This window comes from Pteropus alecto, unplaced genomic scaffold (assembly GCF_000325575.1).
Source record: "Pteropus alecto unplaced genomic scaffold, ASM32557v1 scaffold311, whole genome shotgun sequence".
Lineage (NCBI taxonomy): Eukaryota > Metazoa > Chordata > Mammalia > Chiroptera > Pteropodidae > Pteropus > Pteropus alecto.
Window position 1 is genome coordinate 834,861 of NW_006431916.1, and position 25,922 is coordinate 860,782.

At 36.0% G+C, this 25,922-nt stretch overlaps 1 protein-coding gene, 1 long non-coding RNA gene, 1 other non-coding gene and 1 pseudogene across 4 annotated transcripts in view; 3 read left to right on the forward strand and 1 right to left on the reverse strand.

Moving 5' to 3' along the window:
- UBXN7 (UBX domain protein 7) overlaps positions 1-15,046 on the reverse strand; it is a 39,742-nt gene extending 24,696 nt beyond the window's left edge. Inside the window, exons 1-2 of one of the 2 annotated variants that reach the window (XM_015600341.2) lie at positions 14,898-15,046; positions 1-15 (exon numbers count right to left, since the gene is read on the reverse strand). The exon at positions 1-15 is cut by the window's left edge and continues 147 nt beyond it. Coding sequence is in view for 1 of the 2 variants with exons in the window: in XM_006906149.3 (XP_006906211.1) it covers positions 1-2; positions 14,875-14,970 (98 nt within the window). In the remaining variant the exon portion in view is untranslated. Of the gene's footprint in view, positions 16-14,874 lie in introns of both variants that reach the window. The other variant, XM_006906149.3, reaches the window with a different exon arrangement.
- LOC112473703 lies at positions 8,811-8,930 on the forward strand (annotated as a pseudogene).
- Positions 15,047-15,108: 62 nt separating the features above from the next.
- Positions 15,109-15,605, forward strand: LOC112473506. Its single transcript, XR_003044029.1, has 2 exons — positions 15,109-15,302; positions 15,389-15,605. It is a non-coding gene; the product is annotated as an uncharacterized LOC112473506 (long non-coding RNA).
- A 6,586-nt stretch (positions 15,606-22,191) lies between these two features.
- LOC112473951 lies at positions 22,192-22,310 on the forward strand. Its single transcript, XR_003044231.1, has one exon. It is a non-coding gene; the product is annotated as a 5S ribosomal RNA (ribosomal RNA).
- Positions 22,311-25,922: the final 3,612 nt, after the last annotated feature.

Genomic DNA, 25,922 nt, shown 5'->3' on the forward strand with positions numbered 1-25,922 from the left:
CACTTTCACTTGCACCTGAAATAGCAAAAAGACAGAAAAAAAAGTTAAAAAAGACATCTTCTTATATTCAGTTATTAGAACACAGAATTCTCAAGCAAATTAACAGTATTTTTTTCCCTTATAAATGAATGACTTTTTTAAAAACCTGTTTCTTTACTTCTACAGTTGGCTGCTTAGTGTGAAATATACAGAGCTAGTGAAGGAATTAGCAGCATTCATAATAAAACAAAAACTAAATAAAGCATTTATTTCTATTTCTTTAAATGGACCAACTATGTATTTGTTAATAAACTGAAATAAAAAATGAAAGACTACACTCTAGAAAGTTGGAAATACTTTGTTAGAAAGAATGCACTTTATAGTTAGTATATCTATTTCTATTAAAAATAAGGCAATTTTCCTAATAGTTGGGAGAGAAGTGAGATAGAACATTTTGTCAAAGATATAACTAAGTCAAAATCTGGTTAAAAAAAAAAAAAGTCAATCTTCATCATTTAAAACTGGCCCTATTACACACTTACTATTTGTAAAATCAGCATTGTCCGTTAGATGCAATGTAAACTGGTAAAGCCCTTTAGGAAAATAATTTTACAACACATATCAAGAAACATAATACTCGTTCCTTTCTTGACCCAGTAATATGGGCTTCTAGTCAAAGAAAACTTATAAAATAATACATGTACAAACATGTCCATATACGTGTCCAGTACAGCTTTAGTTAATATGAAAAATTGGAAACAATGTCTAATAGCAGAGTCTGAATTATAGAATCCATTTGATGGACTATTTCCTGGCCATTAAAAAGCATCTCAGGCTTTCCATTTGGAGTGACTTGTACCTGAATGAGGTCTCTTACAATACACTTTAATGATGTCTGTTAGTTGTGTGTGTTATGTGTTGGGGGGTGGTCTGAAATTGTCTTTATTTTGCTGTCTTTCCTGAAAGACAGTTTTACTGGATATGTACTCTATTTTAAGGCTGAGAGCTATTTTCTCTCAGTACACTGAAGATAGACTTCCAATGTCCTCTGGCCTCCTGTTCCTGAGAAATCAGTTGTTTCTTTCCAAATGCTTTTAAGATCTTCTCTGTCTTTGGTCTTCTGCAGTTTTACTCTAATTTGTCAGGCCTGATTTTATTTGTCCTCGTTGGGATTCACTGGACTTCCACCAGATGTGAGAACTGTTATCTTTTATCGATTCTGAAAAATTATCAGGCATTCTATTTAACAATTACCTTACTCCTTCTGTCATACCTACTTCCTTCTGGAACTCCAGTTAGACATATCAAAATATGCTTAAATAGATGTATGCTACAACTCTTCATACTGTTTTTTAATCTGCTCACTGAGCTTTTAATTTCAGCTTGTTTTTTATAACTTAAAAGTTCTTTTTTTGTTTTTGTTTTTCCTAATCTGCATGGTCATGTTTCAGAGACCCTTACTTCATACTCATTTCAATATTATTTAAACTTATGGGAGTGACTAAAACAAAATATAAATTTTCTGCAGTCTCCAGAGGTCACTGTCTTGTTTCTGCTGCCTCTTGTTTATTGCACCATGGTTTTTGTGATTTTGTAATATTTGGCTGAGATCTCATGTGCCTTGGAATTTTAATCTGTAGATTTTTGAAGCCTGGGTTGAAGGTTTCCTCCTAAGAGGATATGATTTGATAAATTTTGTAAGGCATCTGTGGGCACCACCAAACAGGGACCACTTCAAATACACGCTTGACTTTAAGTTTTACAAGACCACATGTAAATGTGAGAGGGTAATCCATATCTCTCTAGTTTAGTCCTACTGCCAGAGATGGAAGTACTGAGCCTACTCTTAATATCTCTGATGTGTTTTCTCTTCTCTACTACTACCTCTAAGGCTTTAAAGCCCTTAATACTTCTTACTTGGATTACTACAATAGGCTCTTAACTGATCATCATTCTAGCTTCTGGCTGCTGAGATCATGTTCCATAATATGAGTCTGATTATATGACACTCCAATTTAAAATTCCTTACTTACTCTCTGACACCTACAAAGTCCTTATGACCTGGAAAGTCCTTTGTGATCAGGTCCAGCTTATTTCTCTGGCTTTGCCTCTCCTCTTCCCTGTCCTACACAATTCAGTAAAGTCATATTCAATTACATGTTTGGAATATCCTTATCCTTCCTCATCTTTCTCCTCCTCCTCTTAATCTAGTTCATGCATGCTCAAGAATCACCCTAAGTGTTACTCTGTCAATTTGTGTGCTCAGCATTCTCTACACTACCTCTTCACTCCCAACCCTCTGACATGCTCTATAATATACATGGATATACTACTAAGCAGTAAATGGTTTACCTTCTGACTTCTCCAAAAGAGAAACTTCTTGAACGCAGGGATAAGTCTTGGTATCCTCAACATCTAGCATGTCTGCTTGAATATGATCAATGTCTAAAAAAGTGACTTAGACCTATGTTATAGGAGTTCAGCTCACCAGTTATTACATCAGGGAACGAAGAGCCACGCTTCAGCCAAAACGACTCTTCTACATCCTTTGAATTTTATACTGTGGGTATATATTTATGTTTTAAGTTTCATTTATAAAGCGATATGGTAACACTGTATAAATCACAAACAGCAAATGGGTACTTAGGATAAATGGACTTAAGATAAAATTTCCAGTGAGAACATTACCTATAAATTTTAAAAGTGCTCTATCTCAAACAATGTAAAGTGAAAAGCACATGTTCCAAAAAACTGTCAGATGAAAGAATAGCTATAGCTTTGTCAGACAGCTGACAAAGACATATACCTATGATGTTAGTGAAAAAAGTTAAAAAAATTATTTTCATATAAGTGGAAAAAAGCATTAATATACAATATTATGATTTAATATTAAATTTAAAAAATAAGGCATCTGATCATTTCATTTAAATCTCTAGAAATTTACATATTTATGTCTGCCAAAACTCTTTTTAGGAAATTGTACAAATACAGACTTACTTTTTATTTGGGGTTTGCCTTCTACCTGGGTAAATATGGTAATTTAAGTTACATTGGACTAGAAATGTTTTTTCCTTTAAAAAGGCTTCAGATATTAAATTTGAGAAACTATCTTCAACTCTTCTCTCTCCTTCAACTGCAAACATCTCATCAGTCAGCCAACAAATCCTACAGTTTCCATCTAATTAATCCTATCCATCCCGTCCTCTCTATGTCCATTGCCATAGTCTTGATCCAAGCTTTCAATATCTCTTACATGAACTATCACATCTCTCCACTCTTGGTCACGTTCCCTTTGATATATCTTCTACACTGGAAAATAATGGAAATTTGATTGTCTCTACTTTTCAACAGTTGCACTGCTGACTGGAAAAGTTTCTATTTCTCTTGAGATGTATACAATATTTAGTTATTTACTGCTCCCATTTTATATCCCTCTGCTCTCATCTCACCTCTGTCCAATTTCCTCCAGCCACAAAGGTCTACATAATCTAGGCAGATCAGCTGGTGGTACTTTATAATGTTATGCTCTTGCATGGTATGGAGAGTGATCTTAGTTAAATCAATCCCCTCCTTTTTCTCGACAACGCACCAAATACCCATCTTTCTGTTAAGTTTTGGACCTTCCCTCTCTCTCCTTACCCTGAAGTAGATATAGGAACAGATATATTCTTTATCATGGTGGTTGGTCTCAATCTCTATCGTTGTCTCTGCTACTTTTACCTTGCAAACTTTAAAAACTCAACTGAACTGGCCCAGTTTTAAGTTCTCAGTCAAGCTGACCCAAAAATTCTCATGTTCTAGCAGGTACAAATTTATATTCTCAATATTAGAAAACGCACATTAAGAAAATAAGATCTCAAAAACAAATGCAACTTTTTGAGGGTGTAAAACATTATTAAAGGGAAACCTCACTGATATGGAATCAGGAGGCCAGAAGGGGGAGCTCTCAGTAGTACCACTCTGTCAATTACAGGAAAAACTGTCAATTACAAATCCCAACAAAAGAAATCTTCAACAGGAAAGAATGGAATATAGGCCCCAACAGGAAAAGATGTACTCTGACACTGCATCTCTTACAAAAAATTAATTACCACAGCAACTCTGCTAATAAGAAACCTCGTCTCCTTGAACTGTCAACAACCCAAATGAATTATTGCTTTTCTCTGACGGACTTTTGTTCAAAGCAATCGCCCCTCAACTTCCTCTTTTTCTCCATGAAATAACTTTCCTCTCCTTTGTTTGCTGGATCTGCCTATGGCTTTTGCTATAGACTGCTTGTCCCAAATTGCAATTCTTTGCTGTCCTCAAATAAACCGTTTTTTTTTTTTGCTTGTAAAATAACCTTTATTTTTAAGGACAACAAAGGCAAAGAATTGTTCATATATCCCAATAACCAACTTTATGTTAGATATTGAATACAAACTTTTGAGGCAAAAACAGCATAAATTTGATGAATAATGTCAAGGCTCATGTGCTTCCGTATTATTTCTCATAAAACCTGAGGCTTTGTTTCAGTGCTTTCCTAATATTTTTACCCTATGTCTAGTTATACTGTGTTATACAATTATACTTCTTAAACGCTAGTCTAAAAGTTCAGTGTCTGTTGTACTCCTCCACCATTTTAATTTACTTATCTACACAGTAGCTTCGGAGAGTTAAAAGGTCCCTATAGGCAGACTACTCTGGCAGCTTGTTCTAACAGAAAGACGCATGAACTGTTACATTTGTCTCATGATAAACCCTAAAACTAGCTTCTCAAGGCATCTACTGATCTTTTTCTTTTCAGTGAATGAACTGGCTGAGTTCATACCATTTTGGCTTTGGTCCCTCTAAGTGCTCACGTTGCACTAAAGCACCACAAAAAGCACAAAGAACATGCTGATGGCAAGTGAAACTTCCATAACAGCAACCAATACGGGCTGCTTTCACTCCTTATAAATTTATTTGTTCATAAGGATATTCGACTTAAAAATGACCACTGCATACAAATAGTTGTTCTCATCCTTTGCAATACCCTCCAATAATCAGAACTCCAATACCACTGACATGGGAACTATTTAAAGAATTTGCGGGTTCTGAAGTAAAATAAAAGATGCTATTCAAATCAGGAACTTGTTAAGCCAATCCCCAGGCAAGCTAGCCTATCAGCAATACGGTCTGTCCCAAAAGTCTTTTCCTAACTGTCTAATTTTTTTTCACTTTATTATGCTGCCTAAAATGCTACCACTTAAGAAACTAATTGGAATAAACAAACATCCTTTTTAAAACTACAAATTTAGTGAAGAGTTAAGAATGTATCAATTATTTCATATTGTGAATTAATTCAATCATATTGCTTCCCCTTAAAACACAGTAACAAACTGAGAAGATAAAAGAGATTATGGGAGTTGCTTCAGGAAAAAAGGGATGTAAGTAGTTTAACATCCCAAGTGTCTCTTGGGAGAAAAGTAAAGACCTATACGAAATGCCACATTGGTGGGGTGGGGTGGCAGGTGACTTAGAGCACCAAAAAGACACTGGGTACCCTGGAAATGGAGACAGCAAACACCTGAAATGAGGTATCAAAAATTTTCCTCTTACAGAAAGATAAATGATGATGATGAAATGATGATGATGATGATAGACAGATGACAGATAGATATAGATGATAGATCATAGACAGACATGATAGATATAGATGACAAATAGGTAGATGATTGATAGACAGATAGATAGATAGATAGATAGATAGATGGATTGATGGATGATTGATAGTTAAGACTTGAAAAAAAAATTTTCCTGGCTAGTCCTACACCTAGTAATGAAGATAAAACATTCTTCATATTCCCTTCTGTTCTCAGGCTAGGGAGTATAGCATAAACATTAAGAGTCTGGATAGTACTTAGGTAAACCTGAGTTTGAATCCTAGTCCTATCATTCACCAGTTGTGTGACTTTGAGCCAGTTAATTTATCTAGCCCTTAGTTTCCTCAGTTATAAAATGGGGATATTACCAACCTCATGAAGTGCTTGTGTGGGTTAAGAAAATTCACATTAAATAACATGGCACAACTCCTTACTGGCAAATAGTTGGCTATTAATAAAAAAGACTGTTCCAAGTTATATGGTATTCAAGCTATACATCAATTATAAATGAAAAATCCTGGAAGTATTTTTATACAGCTTATGGACATCCTTATCTTGTCTGATAGTAAACAGGCAGAGTAAGACATCTCAGTTTTCTTTCCCTCATTCATGTGATGCTATGAACATGTGTTTCACTCATGTTAAACACTTATTTTTTCTTATAAAAAAGAAAAAAAGCAATACAATGAAGAAAGCAAAAAAAAAAATATTACTCTAGAAAAAAGTCAATGTTATGGATAAAAAATAAAATACATGAAAGGGACCTGCTCCAAAATCTATAGCAATCATGCTGAGGAGAGGCATAAAGAGCTGATACACAGAGGCAGTAGAAAACTTAAAGTATAAGTATTCTCAAATTTTCAAGGTCCATAGATCTATTGAACTATAGATTAAATTAAAATTTATTAAAAGGGATTATACAGGGAATGACTTTAAGACACAAAAATAAAGCTACAACAAATAACTGTGATATTTTGGGGGCAAATGGTATCAACAACACTAGAAGCCCATTATTGCCAGCCTATCTATAACCCTCACTTAACCATTTAATGCTAGAAACTAAGCTGCAGGCAGTGTACCCCGGAAATGGCACTATCATACCTCTGTTAACAATTTCACAGGATTAACTTCCATCACTGGAGCTTGTCACAGTGACCTGCAATATCTTAAAAAAAAAAAAAAAAAAAAGAGGGGGGCGCTCTGCCTCTGAAGATTTTTTTTTTTTTAAAGGAAGCATACGCTAAATCCTGGCAAGACTGAAGAAGATAGTGTTAGAGAGGGGCCCAAGAAGCAAAGTATACCATTTACTTTCTTAAATAAAGCCAAATTATCTGAACCATCTGTGCTTGTATAATCAGTCATTCTTAGTGTATCCCTAATTGTATCATTTTAGAAACAGAAGATAACTGAAAGATAATTAAACATTCTAGTGGTTCTTAAGGTCGGGAAGTAGTAGAGACATTTAATAACGCGCGACCTTTTTTTGGTGTTTCATGACTTGGGGGTGGGGAGCACCACCAGCATTTAGTGCAGAGAAGTTAGGGGTGCCGTAGTAGGTTGAAAAATTCCCTCACTACTCCAAAGACTGTTTACATCTTCATTACAGACTTCTGGCCTCCAGAACTCTAAGAGAATAAATGTGCGTTAAGTCATGCAGTTTGTGTTTATCTGTTACAGCAGTCAAAGGAAACTAATACAAGTGCTAAATCTTCTGCAATGGATAGAACGGTCTTACACAACAAAAAAGTATTCTAGCAGAAATGCCAATAACACTCCCGCAGAGCTAAACGGAGGAATATGAAGAAGTGAAGGTTAACTGAGAAGACAGAGGAAAAGTAAGGAGGACTAAATGATATAGGGGGAAGGAACAGTGATAGTTACAAGTCTCACCTTTATACTAAAAGATAATGACAATTTCTGATGGGATGGCTGAAGAACTTTGAACTTCTATCTCATTACATTCAGAATAAAGAACATATCTTTTTAAAAGGGATGGCAATAAAACAAGTTTGCAGATTTAAACTGTCTGTAAACTTCTTTAAATCGGCTTATTTTGAGGTCTCTATATGTTAGGTAGCAGCAGGATAGCTTAATCTAACCCAGTGTTCTTAATCTGTTCAGACTGTTGTAATAAAAATACCATACACTGGGTGGTTTAAACAACAAACACTTATTTTTCACAGTTCTAGAGGCTGGGAAGTCCAAGATAAAGGCTCCAGCAGATTAGGTGTGTGGTAAAAACCTACTTCCTGCTTCACAGGCAGCTATCTTCTCACTGCCTTTACGTGGCAAAAGGTGCAAGAGAACTCTCTGGGGTCTCTTTTTTAAGGGCACTAATCCCGTTCATGAGGGCTCAACCCTTATGACCTAATCACTTTCCAAAGGCCCCATGTCCTGATAACATCATGTTGGGGATTAGGATTTCAACATATGAATTTGGGGTGAGGGGAGACATAAACATTCAAACCATAATCTATGGCAGGAGTCCCACTTTATTGTTTCTCATCATATGTACCCTTTTTATTTATCCCTTATCTTTTCTTCCTGCCATCTATTTTAAGCTTGCTAATGGCACTAAATAGCATTATTTAACCCAGCTTCTGGCACACAGTTTATCAGTGGCCATTTCCTTGCTGCTGCCTCTTAGTCCACACTCTCTCCATTAATGAGAGAGGAAATAGCCCCAAACCTGTAATTCAGTCCATGTCTCCACCATATCTGGAAGGAAGAATCAAGACTTTGTAGTCTCTTATGCCTAGTCTCTATACTACTTTCAGTGCCAAAGGACAGTCTCTTCACCAGCATCAAGGAACAAATGTATAGGAGTCACAGAGTTAGAAAGAGAAAGAAATGGAAGGAGGAAGGTAGAAAGAGGGAGGGAGAGAAAGGGAGAGGGAAGGGGCAGAGAGGGAAGGAGGGAAGGAAAAAAAAGAAGGAAGGAAGGAAGGAAGGAAGGAAGGAAGGAAGGAAGGAAGGAAGGAAGGAAGGCAGGCCGTCTACAGACCCTCTGCCTCAGAGCGATAGAGCACAGATATGATAGGGACATAAAGAGGTTATTTTTTGGTTCTACATTTCCTACAGAAATGATAACATAGTAAGCTAGACTGGAAAGGAAGTGCGTATTAGTTCTAAGAAATAAAATGAAAGTTTAGCATCTTAATCAGTCTCCCATTCTGGAGTTTTTAAACATTCAGAAATAGAAAACATGCCCATGGCCATGCCATCCTGAATACGCCCGATCCCATCTGATCTCAGAAGCTAAGCAGGGGTCGGGCCTGGTTAGTACTTGGATGGGAGACCACCTAGGAAGACCGGGTGCTGTAGGTGTAAAAAATAAAAATAGAAAACATTAAAAAAAAAACCCCTCTATATACAGAATAAATTTATTAAGTACAGGAGGAATGAAATGATTAAGTTAGGGGAACAAAATTGGTTAAACAAAGCTAAATTTTTGTCAGATCAACAAAAGGAACCTATAGTGAGGGTAGTAACATGGAAGAAAAATGTATGGGCCTGGGAGTAAAGATACCAGAGTTCTAGTCCCTGTTTCACCATTACCTACACCAGTGAAAACCAGCTATCTATTACTAGACAGTGACAAGATAAAACTAGAAATTCCAGTGTAAGCATTTAGACACTTTTACAGCAATTCAATAAGAGTAATTTTATGTCTGTTGAATCTAATTAAAAGTTGCGGCTTCAAAGGTTTATTGACGATAAATTATCATATGAAAAAACGACCAATATCATTGGTCACTAGGGAAATGCAAATTAAAACCACAATGCCATATCATTACACACCTGTTAAAATGGCTACAAAAAATTAAAAATACCAAATGGGCAAATGGAATTCTCATACATTGCTGACGGAAATGCAAAACGGTAATACTGAGTTTGGAAAACAGTTTGACAATTTCTTAGTTATACATGTATCACAAATCTTATAATCCCACTCCTATATATATATATCCAAAGGGAAATAAAACTTATAATTCACACACTTGTACACTAATATATTTTTAGCAGCTTTATTTATAATTCTCCAAACTGGAAAAAACATAATTAGCCATTTATTTAATGGATAGATAAATAAATCATAGGATATCCACACAACGGTATACTATTCACCAATAAAAAAGGAAACACTCATAGCACAACATGAATGAATTTCAAATGCAGTATCTTAAGTGAAAGAAGCCAGACTCAAAAGACTACACACTGTGATTCCACTTATATTCTGGAAAAGAAAAACAACAGACAAAAAAGTTAGGCTAAAGATGGGGGGAAGGGCTGACTATAAAGGGGTAAGAAGAATTTTTGGAGAATGATAGAACCGTTGTGTGTCTTGATTGTGGTTACATGACTGTACGCGTTTATCAGAACTCTACACTAAAGGGGTAGATTTTATTGTATGTAAATTATAACTTGATTTTTAAAGATTTGGGCTTACATTCTCATTTGTCCTTATATTTCATTTTTAAGCAATTAATTTTTATTGTTTTTAATGAAACTACTGGTCCATGAAGACTGGAAATTTTTTTTTTTTTTTAAAGGTCTTTTCCTATAAATAAGTTTGAGAAGCACTGACCTAAGTCACTTCACTTCTCTGGGCCTTTAATTTCTCATATGATTAACTCAGAAATGGGTCAAGATGGCTACTAAGGTATCTTCTAGCTCTAACTAAAAAAAAGTATCTAAGGTAAACACATAGTATAAATATATATATGCCTTACTGTTAAAATGTACAGCTGAAACTTACTGGATTTTTGTTAACCAATGTTACCATAAAAATAAATTAATTTTTTAAGAAGTATCTATGAATATTCAATGATTTCTGGTTTCCTAAAGTGCCTATATATTTGAAGTATTACTGTACTCCCAATGTTGGAAGTTCTATCACACACTCCTGATTTTCCTTCTACATCTTTGGCTTCCCTTTGCAGTCTGTCAGATGTTAGTGTTCCTTCAGCTTTGTGTCCTGGAACCTAATATTTTCTCACACTACACTCTCCCCTGCAAGACCCATTTTTATAGTTTCAACTGCCATCAATATTACTCCTCAGATGTCATTCCTTCTTCCAGACCCAAATATTCATTTACTTACTGAACAGCTCAAACTGGAAGTCCCACAGGCAGCAACTAACCTAAAACTTAACCATTTCCCCAAATAACTTCTATACCATACCTTCACAAACATCAGCATGTGTACCTAGATATACAAAACAGAATCCTAAGCTTCATTTTGACGCCTCTGACTTCTTCCCATATCTCTGAGGCTACTTTTCTGCCATTAACATTTCAAAACACTAGTGTCTTCCTTGGACTAAAGCAACAGTCTTCTACTGATCTCTATGCCTATCTCTTCACTATGGCCAAGTAGGTCTTTCTAAAATATCCAAATCTGATTATGTCACTCTAATTAAAACTTCACTGATTGCCACTATACTCAGAGTAAAGACAAGATTTCTTAACATGGGTTACAAGGCCCTTCCTAATCTGGCATCCACTTAATCTCTTCAGGTCCATTTATTGCATCTCCCACTAGCTATGCTCTATTCGTTTAGAATTATCATCAATTCCCTAAACCTATTGTCTCTGCTTTCTTGTCTCTATATGTATGTCTGTTCCTATCTCCTCCAGGGCTTTGCCTCCAGGCCACCTGCTAGAAACATCAATCCTTTAAGTTTTAGCTAAAAAATTATTTCTTCTAGGAAGCTTTTCTTGACCTCCCTCTTCTGTGTTCCATAATAGCTCCTTACCATTCTCCTACTGTATTATAATACCTAAGTATGCATCTGTATTCCTGTTAATCTTTAAGCTTTTTTGAGCACATCCATCATGTCCTCCTCATGGCAGTATCCCTAGGATGTGAACAATGGCCAGCAAATAGAAATCTATCAATAAATACTGAATTTATGAATAAGATTCCATTCACGACTCAAAATTATTACCTCCCTAAATTTCTATTCGAATGTCATTATCACTCTTTAAAATAGTTCTTTAAATTCCAAGAGAATTTCGATATCTAGAACACTTGCAACCACCTTTCCTGACAGAGAACTTAAAAACATTTTATTACCAACCTAAGAGAAATGTACTAAAGACTATGAATGGAAATTGGCCACAAAGCCAAATATTACACACACCAGTTTCTAAATTTCTAAAACAAATATGCATTCATTCTACAACTTTAGAGAAATATTAAACTAAGGTCTCTTCTACAATTGAGGTTCTATAATTTCATTTAGACACCTACTATGCACAAAGAATTCTATACTATCAAATGCTTGTACTCTTCTCAGTCTCCACTTTCTTCTATTCCCTCACATTTTGTCCTTACCTTTTGATCATGTTTATTTTTACCTATTCTATAACATTTATGTATCCCTTATCTCAAGAATTATACTGATTACATCTGTGTATATTGTATATGTGTGGTAGGATGTCAGCCTAAGCTGGTGTTGATTGGTAATGCCATGGTTCAAAACATTTTTAAAAACTGTACTTTTGGAATTACCTTTATATCCAGCAGCACATTCTTGCCTCATATTTTGGGAACTGATACGACTTTTGAAAGCAGTCAGCAGTCATTCGAAGTCATGTATGATGAATCAAACAGTAATACCGTAAAATGCAGTAAACTATAACAAGACTGGCTTCCTATGTAACTTCAAATGATTCTAATGGCATCAATGGTAAAGGTGTACAGCTTCTCAACGTGATTACTTCAAAGAGCATCATTTCCTTTGGCTACTGCTTATCAAAGAGTTTCATCATGGAAAAAATGTCTATATGTTAACCAAAAATTTCAGAATTCTAAATTATGTATACTATGATCCACGACGTAAAAAGAAGAAAAAAATAAGAAAAATAAAAGTATCTAAACAAGAATTGGACGATAAAATGTAAAATAAATATTGCTGTTGTGAAAGTGGATTAGTTCTTTTTTTTTAAATTTCATGTGATATTTTTAATAATTTTTTTAAAATCTCATTACTTCACACTCACATATATGGAGAAATTTGTTCTATTTGATGAGAAAAAGTCTTAAAACTCTTTAAATTTTGTTTGATTTCTAAATGCCACAGAAAAGGCAGGACTCATATTTTTGAAAACGCATTGCTTTTACCAAAATGTTGAGTTTCTCGATAAGTAAAACATGTCTGAAATCAGAGCGTTAAGGTCACTTTGATTCATCCAGCAATTAATAAATATCAAATACCATTTTATCATCAATACAATTTAAAATACATGCAGACAGAACTCCCAAATTTCTTTTAAAGATATGTGAAAAAGACTAATGGAGTCAATCATGTTTCTAATAGTTAATCACGATCTTAAAAAAAAATCCCAAAATTATTAATAGAAATTCATAATACATTAGGAACAAACTAAGGCATTTTCCGTTTTTCTAGACTTCCGAATACCATGTTCTACTGAGGGTCTCCAAGTTGAATAGGAAATAGATAGGCCTGTGACAAGGAAACAAACCATGTAGACTAGCAGACAGAAACAGAATTAAAGGAATTAAGTGAATCACTTCGTCTTACCACACTTTAGATTCTGTCTACATCTAATGAAAATGTAGCATCAGAAGAAATAATATGAAGTTAAAACAATCTCAGTTCCTGAAGGAGTGACAGCATTAAAAACAAATTAAATAGGTAGCATCTTAAACCACGTCTAAAAAACTTGAACAAAAGATTAATAACCACGTCTAAAAAACTTGAACAAAAGATCAATATATGATTCATTACAAAGATTTTCTTATATAAACATAATGCAATATTAACTTATATATACAATAATTTTCTAATTTTCTCAATAACAGTGATTGCTTGGCCTTTGGGAAATGCATTACATGTTTAATAGTCCAATCACAAAAGTTTAAAAATATTTTAAAAAGTTATCATTCCACTCCTCATCTCAATTTGATTACAAATTTTACTTTACCAACTTTGATATGTTTCATATCCACAAGCTAAATAATTCATCAAACATCTAGTTATTACTAAAGAGTAAAAAATAAAATTAGCTTTAATTATGAAACGGCAACCTGTCCATAACCTGCAGTAGCTAAAACAATATAAAATTTTACTTAACCAGGTCTTGCACGTCAAACTCTACGCACAGTGGAAACGTTTTCTGCATCTAACAAATTCACAGATAAAGTATAGATCTGCTAAGGGAAGGAACTAACATTTTGACCTCCTTCCAAAATGACAAACTAGAACGGCAGAATTACACTCAGGCACATGGAGTACTCTTCTCTCAAATCACTCCACAGAGAAGAACTTCATCATTTGCTCCGCCCTCTAATAACTCATGCAAAAAAAGTTCAGCACCATCAGAGAGAAACAAGTCATAGAGAATTCACAGAATGGCTTAGGGCCTTTCCTCCAGGCGGTTAGAGGTTCTGCGTGTGCCCTTCGCAGGGAACCAAAGGAAAAGAAAAACCAAGGGTTTGGGAGACTCTGACATCGAGAAACTGATTTTTTCCTCAAAGAAGTTTCTGCCGCCACCCCTATTTTATCAGCAAGAGACCCCAGCGCCATGGCTCAGTCTTTATGATTTTATTATGGGGAGGTGGAAAACGCCACCCAGGATTCCTCCAGGCCTTCCCTATTAAGGTGTTTGGGGGGAGGAAAGTTCCCCCTCATTCTTCTCTTAAAACCTCAGTTTTGAAGGTACTCCTCAGCAGCCCCCCCTTTCTGGCGGCCTATCCCGCGGGATCCGTAAAAAAAAAGCCTCGCCGTTAAGGCGGGAGGGCCCGAACACGCCAGGGCCACGGCAATGGCTCCGAGGGGCCCAGAAAGGGGAAGGGCAGGCCAGGGACGGGGGTAGAATGACCTGGCCGAAGAAGAAAGGAAAAAGGAGGTGAGGGGATGCACTGCACCTCAGGGCTGCAAAGAGAAGAGATGACGATGGAGGAGGAGGAGGGCGGTGGCCCGGGTGCGGCCCCCCACCTCTCCCGCCCCCAGGTCCCTGGGCCGGCGGGGGCGAATGGGCTCGGTCCATTCCTCGGGTCTAGGCTGACGGGGTGGAAGGGTCTCCTTCCCCACTACGAGATGACCAAGAACTAGGGTTTGAGGTCCGCGCGGGCGGGGGCGGGGGTGGCAGTCTCCCGCCTGAACCCGGAGACCCGACGCCGTCGTCGCCTCTTCCTCAGGAGGGAGGACGGGAGCTGTGGGTAAAGCCCTAGGGAGGAATGCAAGAAGGTATGGGGATGCCCGGGGCGGACCGGTCGCTCGCTCCAGACCCCACTCTCTACCTTCCGGTAACCGCGTCTCTTACCGGTGATGGCGGTGAACTGCTGAATTAACCCCTTCAGCGCCGACGACGCCGCGGAGCCCCCGTGGGCAGCCATCTTACCGCCGCCGCCGCCGCCGCCGAACAACAACACAGACACACACGGACCGCCCTCCCCCACCTCGCCGCGCGGTTTGCGCAGGCTCATTGACTGCCACAAGCCCCGCCTCTCACGCCCCGCCCCCTCCCCCCTCCCCGCGGCAGTCGGCGCAGGCGCACTTCCAGGCAGGTCGGAGAGCGGTCTGCGCTCCGGGTTGGCTGTTCCGTTGCTCCCTGCCGCCGCATCCTTCTTTGCAAGCTCTGGTGGTGACTTCCTCTGCTTTCTCCAAGGCCAGTCTCATAGACGCGATATCGATTTCTGGTTTCCGAGGGAACCTTCGGATTCGGCAGGTAGTAAGCTCTTCGCGTTTTAGCTTCACAAGCTTTATTGACAGACTCAACTGCCGATGACAATTTATTTTTTTCTGTTTTTGCAGGTCCATAGTCCTCCTCTAGGTTTCCTGCAGCTTCCATCGAAATACAGAACCTACATCATTGCCCTGAAACGACTAAACTAATTGCTTAGCTAACCTAGTGCGGCGACCCATCCAACAGAAGTAAAATACCAGAACCCTTGGTGCCAGTAAAGCACTGGGTGCAGAGTCTGACACATGGTAGGTTTTAATAAACTATTTACGTCAGTAAATTTGTCAACCTTTGTCTCCCTTCAAGATTTCACTTGGTTTCCTCGCCTGTGAAACGAGGTGTCATTTATGTAAAAGGAAAATGGGTATATGTATATACAGTAAAGAAATGTATCAAAAGGGCGCTGTAAAGGTGTCCTCAAAACGAAAGGGGGTATAATACCATTGACTACAAAAACTAGATAACAGTTATTACTGCACCTCCATTAAATGGAGAGGCTATCAATGAGATCTGTAGGTTTATTTCCAATTTAAATATAGTGATATGATTTTTAGATTACTCTTGTGAAAAAATGGTAAAGATTGTGGAACTGTAAAAGTAAAGATGTGGCATCTGTAACTCTAGAAAAATTTTCTAAAAATTAAATTAGTTAAAAGAAAATGAGGCAAGAAATTAATAATAAAACTTTGAAACCTTTTTTGGATTATTAAAAATTATAGAAGAGCTTTAGAATCACAAGAAAATATATTTAAATACATTCCAGATCATGGAAATGGTTTTTTATTTATTTTTTATTTATTTTTATTTTTTAGGGGAGGCAACCCTTGGTCAACCTCACAGATTGCAAGGACCTTGTCAATTTACAATCCCTTATTTTTTTTATTTTTTATTTTTTTATTTATTTATTTTTTTTACGCCTACAGCACCTAGTCTTCCTAGGTGGTCTCCCATCCAAGTACTAATCAGGCCTGACCCTGCTTAGCTTCGGATCGGGCTTGGTCAGAATAGCATGACCATAGACGAAATGGTTTTTTAAAAAAGCAATTATTATCAGAAAAGAAACTGCAAAAAATATTATACATTGAATAATGGAAAATTGAAGTTTTAGATGACAACACATATCCCAAAGCTAAATCTCAGTTACTATTTGGATTATTTCACCAAATTACTCTAGAATTTTGTTTTTAATTTTAGCTCTGGTTTTAAGACACTTTATCTCAAAACAATGCGTAACATGTTTTTGCAATTTAATGGAATGACAGAGTAAATGAGCTAAAAGGGATATTCAACATAATCTGATTCAACACGTATTTTATCATGACTCTTGAGATTCAGAGAGTTTGAGAGAGTTCTAGGTTACACAGTAGTCGAGTAGAGCCTGGAATCCAAATCCCTTGAATTCTAGACAAATGTACTATACTTTGATTGTAAATTAAAATGGCAACATTTCTTTTGTTTAAAAGAACAAATAGATTACATATGTAGTTTTCAAAATCCAACTATAGGCTATTGACACAAGATATAACTAAACATAAGGATAAAGAAAAGTTAAAAAGTAAAAAAGATATACAGAGGTAGTATTAAGGAAATGGAATAGCTATATTAATTTCAGACAAAATAGACTTTAAAGCAAAATGTATTATTAGTGATAAAGAGGGTCACTATATAATGACAAAAATAACATCGCTAAGGAGATAAAATAATTCTAAATCTGTATGTACCAAATAACATGGTCACAAGTGTATATAAAGAAAAATTGATATTTAAAGAAGAAATTTGTCAAACGTACAATTACACAGTGCCCTTAGACAAAAGTAGTAAAGCTGTAGAAAAGACTCATTCTATTCAAGCATATGTGGAACAAAATAAAAATTGACCATAAAGCAAGTCTCAACAAATGTCAAAGCATTATTATAAAATAGAACATGTTCTTAAAGATCAGTTAAGTTAAAAATTAGTTTTAAAAGGATAACTTTTAAAAAACTCATATACGACTTGGAAAACTGAAAACAAACTTCTAAATAATGAATGAACCAAAGACAAAAATGGTGTATTGTTCAAGGTCCCAACAGGTAACAGATGATCACTCAAATGATTTATAAAGGAACTAGTTTTAAAGGTGAGCGTGGAATATATGGGAATCAAGAGAGTGAAGGATCTGGGACTAGCAACAAAACAGTTACAACTTCTAAGTCCGAAGAGACAAAGAGAGGAGTTACTGGAATCCCAAGGGAGAAAGAATCAGAAGAGCAGGTCATGCTATCTTTTAAGAAGCAGAGGCTTATGTCAAGGAATACAATCAGCCTGAGGCAATCTCACAGAGAAGAGACCAAAGAAATAATATCCTGAGCTCTCTCTCCTCTTCCATTTCCTGCCGGAAATCCTTACTGGCAGAACCCAACTAGAAGACAGAGGGCACAGTCAGCCTGTGGGACAGAGAACAGGGTAGAGAAAAGAGGAAGTGAATGGTTCTACAGGAGCAAGGGGAAGTTGATAGGTACACATGGAAAATATTTAAAACTGAATGGTCATGGAAATACATATCAAAATTTGTGGAATGCAGTTTTAACATAAGGAAAAAAATGTAAACTTAAATAGTTATATCAGAAAAGACTAGAAAATGAGTAGCTCAACATCTAATCAAGAAGCTAATAAAGGAACAACAGAGTGAACCTAGGGAAATTTGAAGGGGAAAATGCAGAAATCAATAAAACAAAATACAAATGAAAGGATTCATAAAACCAAAAGCTGATTCTCTGAAATAACAAAATTTAAATCCTTTGGCTAATTAGATTAAGAATAAAAAAGATAAGAATGAAAAAGGGACATAGATATAGCAGTGATTTTACAAATAAGAATATTTTGAACAATTTTATGCCAATGAATTAGGAAATAGATAAATATCAGTTTCCTGAAAAAAAATGTAATTTACCAAAACTGACTCAATTATGAATAGACTTATGATGATTAATAAAATTGACGTCATCACATAAAACAACCAGACCCAGATAATTTTACAGGTGATTGCTACCAAAAAAATTAAGAAACAGATGATCCCAAATTTATTCAAATTATTCCTGAGAAAGAAACAAAGGGGACACATAGCTCCTTCTATGAGGCTAGCATAACCTTAATATCAAAACCAAACAAAAAAAGTAAATGAAAGCTCAGCCTCACTTAAGCGTACTGAAACAAAAATATTAAACGAAACCAAAATTTAGAAATCCAGTTACACACACAGACATACATACATACATACATATATGTATACATTCATTTTTAAATTGATTTATCTCAGGAATGCAAGTATAATTTTATAGTATAGAGGTCCTTCAATGTAATTCATGATAGTAGAACAAATGAGAAACCACTTGATCCATTTGATTAGATACAGAAAAATCAGTGATAAAAATCATTCCATTCACAAAACTGCAACAAAAACCTTTAACAATCCTGGTAGGAAAAAGGAACTTCCTTAATCTAATAAAGTGTATTCACCAAAAATAGACTAAAAAGCATTACACTTAATAATAAAACATTTAAAGTCAAGAATAAGTATCTTCCCATAAGTGGCCTAAGGTGACCTCTGAGAATGGTTCGCTATGACCCCCCAAAAACCCCATAATATCATGCAAATCCAAAGGTTCAAATCTTCGTGTTCACTTTAAGAACACTTGTGAAACTGCCCAGGCATCAAGGGTATGCATATCCAAAAAGCCACCAAGTATCTGAAAGATGTCACTTTACAGAAGCAATGTGTGCCATTCCATCGTTACAATGGCGGAGTTGGTAGGTGTGCCCAGGCCAAAAAATGGGGCTGGACACAGGCTCCGTGGCCTAAAAAGAGTGCTGAATTTTTGCTGCACATGGAATATTGCAGAGAGTAATGCTGAACTTAAGGGTCTAGATGTAGATCCTCTGGTCACTGAGCACATCCAGGTGAACAAAGCTCCCAGGATGTGGCTCAGAACTTACAGAGCCCATGAGCGGATTAACCCCTGGCTGAGCTCTCCCTGCCACATTGAGATGAACTTCACTGAAAAAAGAGCATAAAGTTCTTAAATCAAAAGAGAAGGTTGCACAGAAGAAAAAGATACCCCAGAGGAAACTGAAGAAACAAAACTTATGGCCCAGGAGTAAATTTAGCATTAAATAAATGCTAATAAAAGTTAAAAAAAAAAAAAGAATAAGTATGTACTCTATGACTATTATGACTATTTCTGTTAAAAAATATCCTAGAGATGCTAGCCTTAGCAATAGCAATAAGTTAAAAAATAATATTTTTTAAAAGAACAATAATATTATAGACTATGATTATTTACACAGAAAATCTAAAAACCGACAAATTTTTGAACCAATAAAAGTTCAGGTACGTTTCTGAATATAAAACTAATACACATATTTAAAAACTATTTCTAAACATGAGCAACAATTAGTTTGAAAATGTAATTTTAAAAATATCCCATTCACAATAGCAACTAAAAGTGTAAAGTGCCTAAGCATAGATTTAACAAAATGTATTAGGTCTTATGAAGAAAATGATGAAATTTTAATGATAGGCATTAAATGAAGAATATATTAATGTATAGGAAGACAATTATAGATGCCAAATATTTCTATATACTAATCAATAAATTCAATGTAATTCCAATCAAAATCCTACAGAGATTCTCAAGATTTTAATAAGGTGATTTTTAAATTCAGGAACAAAAGATCAAGATAGTCAACACACTTTTTTTACATCAAATATTTAAAAAGATTTTTATTAAAATATAGCTAACACAACATTATATTAGTTTCAGGGTTAAGCCATAGTTATTCAACATTTATATACCTAAAGAAGTGATCACCATGATAAGTACAGCAACCATCTGACACTATACAACACTATCACAATGTTATTGACTATATTCTCTATGCTGTACATTACATCCTCATGACTTATTTGTTTTATACCTGGAAATTTGAACCTCTTATTTCTCTTCACCTTTCTCCCCGCCTGGAAAAATTTTTCAATTACAGTTGACATTCAATACTATTTTATATTAGTTTCGGGTGTACAACATAGTGGTTAGACATTTATGTAATTTACAAAGTGATCCCCCTGACGAGTCAAGTACCCACCTGGCTGTATTCTCTATGCTTTACGTCCCATGACTATTTCATAACTACCAAATTGTACTTCTAATCTTCACCTTTCTCACCCCGCCACCAACTCCTCTCCTATCCAGCAACTATCAGCTTGTTCCCTGTATCTATGAGTCTATTTCTGTTTAGTTTGTTTATTTTGTTCTTTAGATTCCACATATAAATGAGACCATATAGTATTTGTTCTCTGTTTGACTTATTTCACTCAGCATAATACCTTCCAGGTCCATCCATGTTGTCTTAAGTGGTAAGATTTTATTTTTTTATGGCCTAGTAATATTCCATTGTATATGTACCACCTCTTTTTAATCCAGTTATCTCTTGATGGGCACTTAGGTTGCTTCCATATCTTGGCTATTGTAAATAATGCTGCAGTGAACATAGGGGTGTATATATCTTTTCAAATTGGTGTTCTGGATTTCTTCAGATAAATACCCAGAATTGGGGGTGCTGGGACATAAGGTAGTTCTATTTTTAACTTTTTGAGGAACCTCCATATTATTTTTGATAGTGGCTGTACCAATTTGCAATCCCACCAACAGTGCATGAGGGTTTCCTTTTTTCCACAGCCTCACCAACACTTGTTTATTGATTTGTTGATGATGGCTATTCTGATAGGTATGAGGTGATATCTTGTGGTTTTAGTTTGCATTTTTCTGATGATTAATGACATTGAGCATTTTTTCATGGCTATCGGCCATCCATATGTCCTCTTTGGAGAAATGTCTATTCAGGTCCCTGCCCATTTTTTAATTGAATTGTTAGTTTTTTTAGTGTTAAGTTGTGTGAGTTCTTTATAAATTTGGATATTAACCCCTTATTGGATATAGCATTGGCTAATATCTTCTCCCATTCAGTAGTAGGCTGTCTTTCCATTTTGTTGATTGCTTCCTTTGCTGTGCAAAATCTTTTTATTTCATGTAGTCCCATTGTTTACTTTTTCTTTTGTTTCCCTTGCCCAAGGTGACATATCAGAAAAAAATGTTACTAAGAACAATGTCAGAGTTACTACCTATGTTTTCTTCTGGGAGTTTTATAATTTCTGATGTTACATTTAAGTTAAGATACTTTTGAAGTAGAATGAGTGGAAGTTTTGCCCTACTAGATATCAAGTATTATTATAATGGTATAATAACTAAGACTGTGTGGTATTTGTGGGGTAGAGGCAAATCGAATACAGAATAGAGTCCAGAGAAACAGACACAAAATATATGGACACTGTGACAGAAGTGACATTACAAATCATTGGAGGTAAAGATGGACTAACTGATCTATGATCTTGGAACCAAATAAAAGTAGATTCAAACCCTATATCAGATATAAAAATAAATTGTAGATTTATCAAAGGTTTAAATAAGAATAGCAAAACTTTACGACTTTCAGAAGAGAATATGGGACTTATTCCAATAACTTCAAGTAGAACTGCTTTGTGTAAATTAAGAAGGGGGATAACATTCACTTTGTACTCCAGGGGGCACCATTCACATAGAACACGGGTTACTAAAAAGTCCTCAAGTTGTGGATCATGAAAGTCCTGACAAAAAAGGGGAAGATTTCTTAAAGAAGACATAAAATCACATGCCATAACAGCAAAAGTAATAAATTTGACTACGTTAAAATTAGAAATTTTTGTAATGTAAGGGGTGAGACTGGAATTTAACTCAAACAAAAATGAGCTGACAAAAAAGGTTGAAGAGTAGTGTGCTCAGCAACTATTAAAAAAAAAGTCTATGGCCGTGCTACCCTGAACACGCCTGATCCCATCTGATCTCAGAAGCTAAACAGGGTTGGGCCTGGTTAGTACTTGGATGGAAGACCACCCAGGAAGATCAGGTGCTGTAGGCATAAAAAAAAAAAAAAACAAGCCAAAGAATAAAAGTATCTATGGGTTTTTTTTTTTTCAGCATCTTTCAAGTGGACCCAGTATTACTGCCACCAAAAAAAGATATGTTACATTGTGGGACGGGCATTAAGTTGTTTAGGTTATTATGAATTATAGTAGGAAACCCCAACTCAGCTGGCTTAAATAGTAAGAAAAGTTAGGTCTATGTCCATGACCTCAGTGCCCCAGCTCTGCTTCTCTCTTGACTTTCCCTCATCTGTTTAAGCTTTGTCCTAAGCTGGTAGTAAGATAGCTGCAGGAGTTCCAAGCATCACATTCAGATACCATAACATCTAGAGGAAGAAGAGCCAATTTATATCTTCTGCTGAGTCATTTTTTTTAAAACTGAGAAAGGAAACAAGCAAATGTTTTTAGAAGTCCCTTGAGAGACTCTCCTTCAAAATTCAGTGGTCTGCATTGAGTCACAATTCTGTTTCTAAAGCCATCCTTGCCAAGGGATGTGACATAAACATTACTGGTTTAGTAAAGCATATGGCTTTGTGGAGGAAGTGGATACCTCCCTCAAGTCTGGTGCTTTTAGGAAGAAAGAAGAAGGGAATGGGTGTTAATTAGGCAATCAGAATCTGCACCATTCATTCATAAAGTTTCACTCTGAGAAAGATGAAATATTCCTCCACTTCCATTTGTTTTCATTCTACCTTTACATAGAATTCGTTTGAGTAATATTTAAACTTTCCAATTCCTTGATACCTTTCAGAAAGTGGTATAAGATGGTCCTTTCTAATCCCTGACGATCAGCCTGTGGCCTGCCAGATTTTGCTTGTGGACCTCAGGAACCTTGCCGGGAGTGAGGGGGGCAGTGTAAGAATATGTTGGTCACTGGCAACTTCTGTCTTCCAGTATGAGATTTAAAAAATGGTATTTTGGTGTAGGGTTAGAGTTTTCTGTTTCTATGGTTTTTGCTATTTCCAAAATGTTATATAAATGGAATTATACATGATGTACCCTTTTGAATCTAGGTTCTTATACTTAGCATAATGCTTTCAAGATTCATCTATGCAGTTCAGTGTATCAGTATTTTATGCCTTTTTATTGCTAAGTAGGATTCCACCCTAAGACTGTACCCCAGTCTGTTTATCTGTTCACCGATTTAACGGCATTTGGGTTGTTTCCAGTTATAAACTGATATAAACTCATGTACAAGTTTTCACGCAAACAGAAGTTTTCACTGTTCTTGGGAAGATATCTAGGTGTAGAATTGCTGATGTATGATGATGTATGTTTGACCTTATAAGAAGCTGATAAACTATCCAAGGATTTTTAAATTTCAGTTTTGGCAAATATCACCTAAACTGGGTGATCAAACTTAATATTACTAGGAATGGCACAACCTATATTTTGAATTCCTAATGTGATGTGTTAGGAAATTTACAGCATCACCTATGACATGTTCTTGGCAAAATTGTTACCCTGCATCTAATCGAGTTTCTAGGCCTAATTTCCAGACTACAAGAAACACAGGAAGATCAAGAAACAAGGTAAAGGACATCATGAGGAAATACTCAGACAAATCCAAAATATGGGCATTCACAAGACAAACTGTGCTGGTCTCTTCAAAAAGTCAATATCATGGGCAGGGGCAGGTGGGTGGCATGGCAGGGAAGAAAGGAAGATTGTTCCAGATGAAAGAGAGTAAAAAGGCATTACACCAAATGCAATGCCTTGATTGGATTCTTGTTGTAAAAAAAACAAAAGCCAAAAATAGCTGTGAAAGACTTTTTGGGGTATGGACAAAAAGGGGGCCACATGCCAAACTTGACGAGCTCAGGGAAGGCCAGCATGGTGTGCCCCACAAACAGAGACTGAAAGTAACCACATAGGATGGTCTGAACCTAAAATTTCTAACTAAAAGCAAGTCATGTCAGGAGTCACATCCTGAGCCTGTTGCTTTCTTGACAAAGGTCAGTCATTACCTTAAGTGAACCTATCTATTGTCTTTTTGCATCTACGATAACATACCCTTAGTATGTCAGAGTAATCCCTTTTTTCCAGACCCCTCAGGGCACAACTGCCTGCACCAGAGCAGGAGACCACAGAATCCCTCTTGGTTGTCTTATCTCCCCCCATAGGAAAACATAAGTAAACATAAGTCTATGTGCTGTAAATGTTAATTATTAACTTTCCTATACCCACCAGTGTAAAAGAAGTATGTGTTTCCCCATTTTACTTTATATCCAATCCCAGAAATTTCCCCTCTTTGCTTTCTCCCGTCTCCATTATCTACCACCAATGTAAACCTCCTTATGACCTCCTTTGATTTTAATGCATAAAATAAGCTGCAAAACTGCCATTCTCTGGAGCATTTTCTCAATTCATTGAGGTTTTGCTTCCTGGTAATTGTTGTCAGTTTGGCTCAAATATGCTGACGGGGCAAACTGAAAATTTTAATATGGACTCAATATGAGTTGACATTAGGAAATTATTAATTTTCTTAGTTGTAATAATGACATCGTAGTTATGAAAAGTGTTTTTATTTCTCAGAGATGCATTCTAACATATTTAGGAGTAAAATATGATGTCTGCAACTTTTTAATGGTTTAGCAAATTTAAAAAATATATAAAATATGATAAAATGTAAACTGTTAAATTTAGGCTAGGTAGTAGTATACAAGTGTTTATTATATTGTTCTTTTAACTTTTCTGTATGTTTGAAACATATGAAACAGCTGAAAAAGTTTAATTATCGTATTTATTGCTATAAGTTCTGTTCATATTTCAAATCTGGTTAGCTATTTTAAAAAAACAATGTGTTGTTCTTTGCAGATGTTTTAAAGCTAACATTTTATTCCTTTAAACATGATAATCATAGTTATTTTTTAATCCATGTCTGATAATTTCAGTATCTGAAATTATTCAGTATCTTCACATCTGTTCATTCTGTCTCTTATTTATACTGCTTCTCATATATGGTACCTGGGTTTCTGTGTGTGTGCTTGGTTTATTTTTTTTTTTTACTGTGAGGTGCTTATTTTTTGCAAAATTATTTATAAATTTTTGAGATCTAAGATGAAGGCACATTTCTCTAGAGGGAATTTACTTTTATTCCTGCCAACCACTTAGGGTCACTACCATACTGAGACCAATTTAAACTAAACTTATAACTTTTTGAACCACACAGGGCTTCAAATCAACATTTGAGAGATGGACTGGGGCTACAGCTTCTCAGAGACAGCCCCCAATCCCCATTACCAATTATCAATGCAACCTTCCATGTAGCCCCATGTTGATGGAGAGTGGAAGGGTTACTTCTGATTCTCCTACCAGAGGGGTCATACTGTTATGGGGAGTGGTTATTATACTCCTTTTATAGGCCAAATTGTGTATCTCTCCAAATTCTTATGTTAAAGCTCCAACCCCTGATACCTTAGAACGTGACTGTATTTGCAGTTAAGGCCTTAAAGAAGGGTGGGCTGTAATCCAATCTGACTAATGTCTTTATAAGAGGAAATGTAGGCACAAAGGGAGACACCAGCGATGACGTGCACAGAGAAAAGGCCAAGTGAAGACACAGTGAGAAGGTGGCCATCCACTAGCCAAGGTGGCCGCAATTAAAT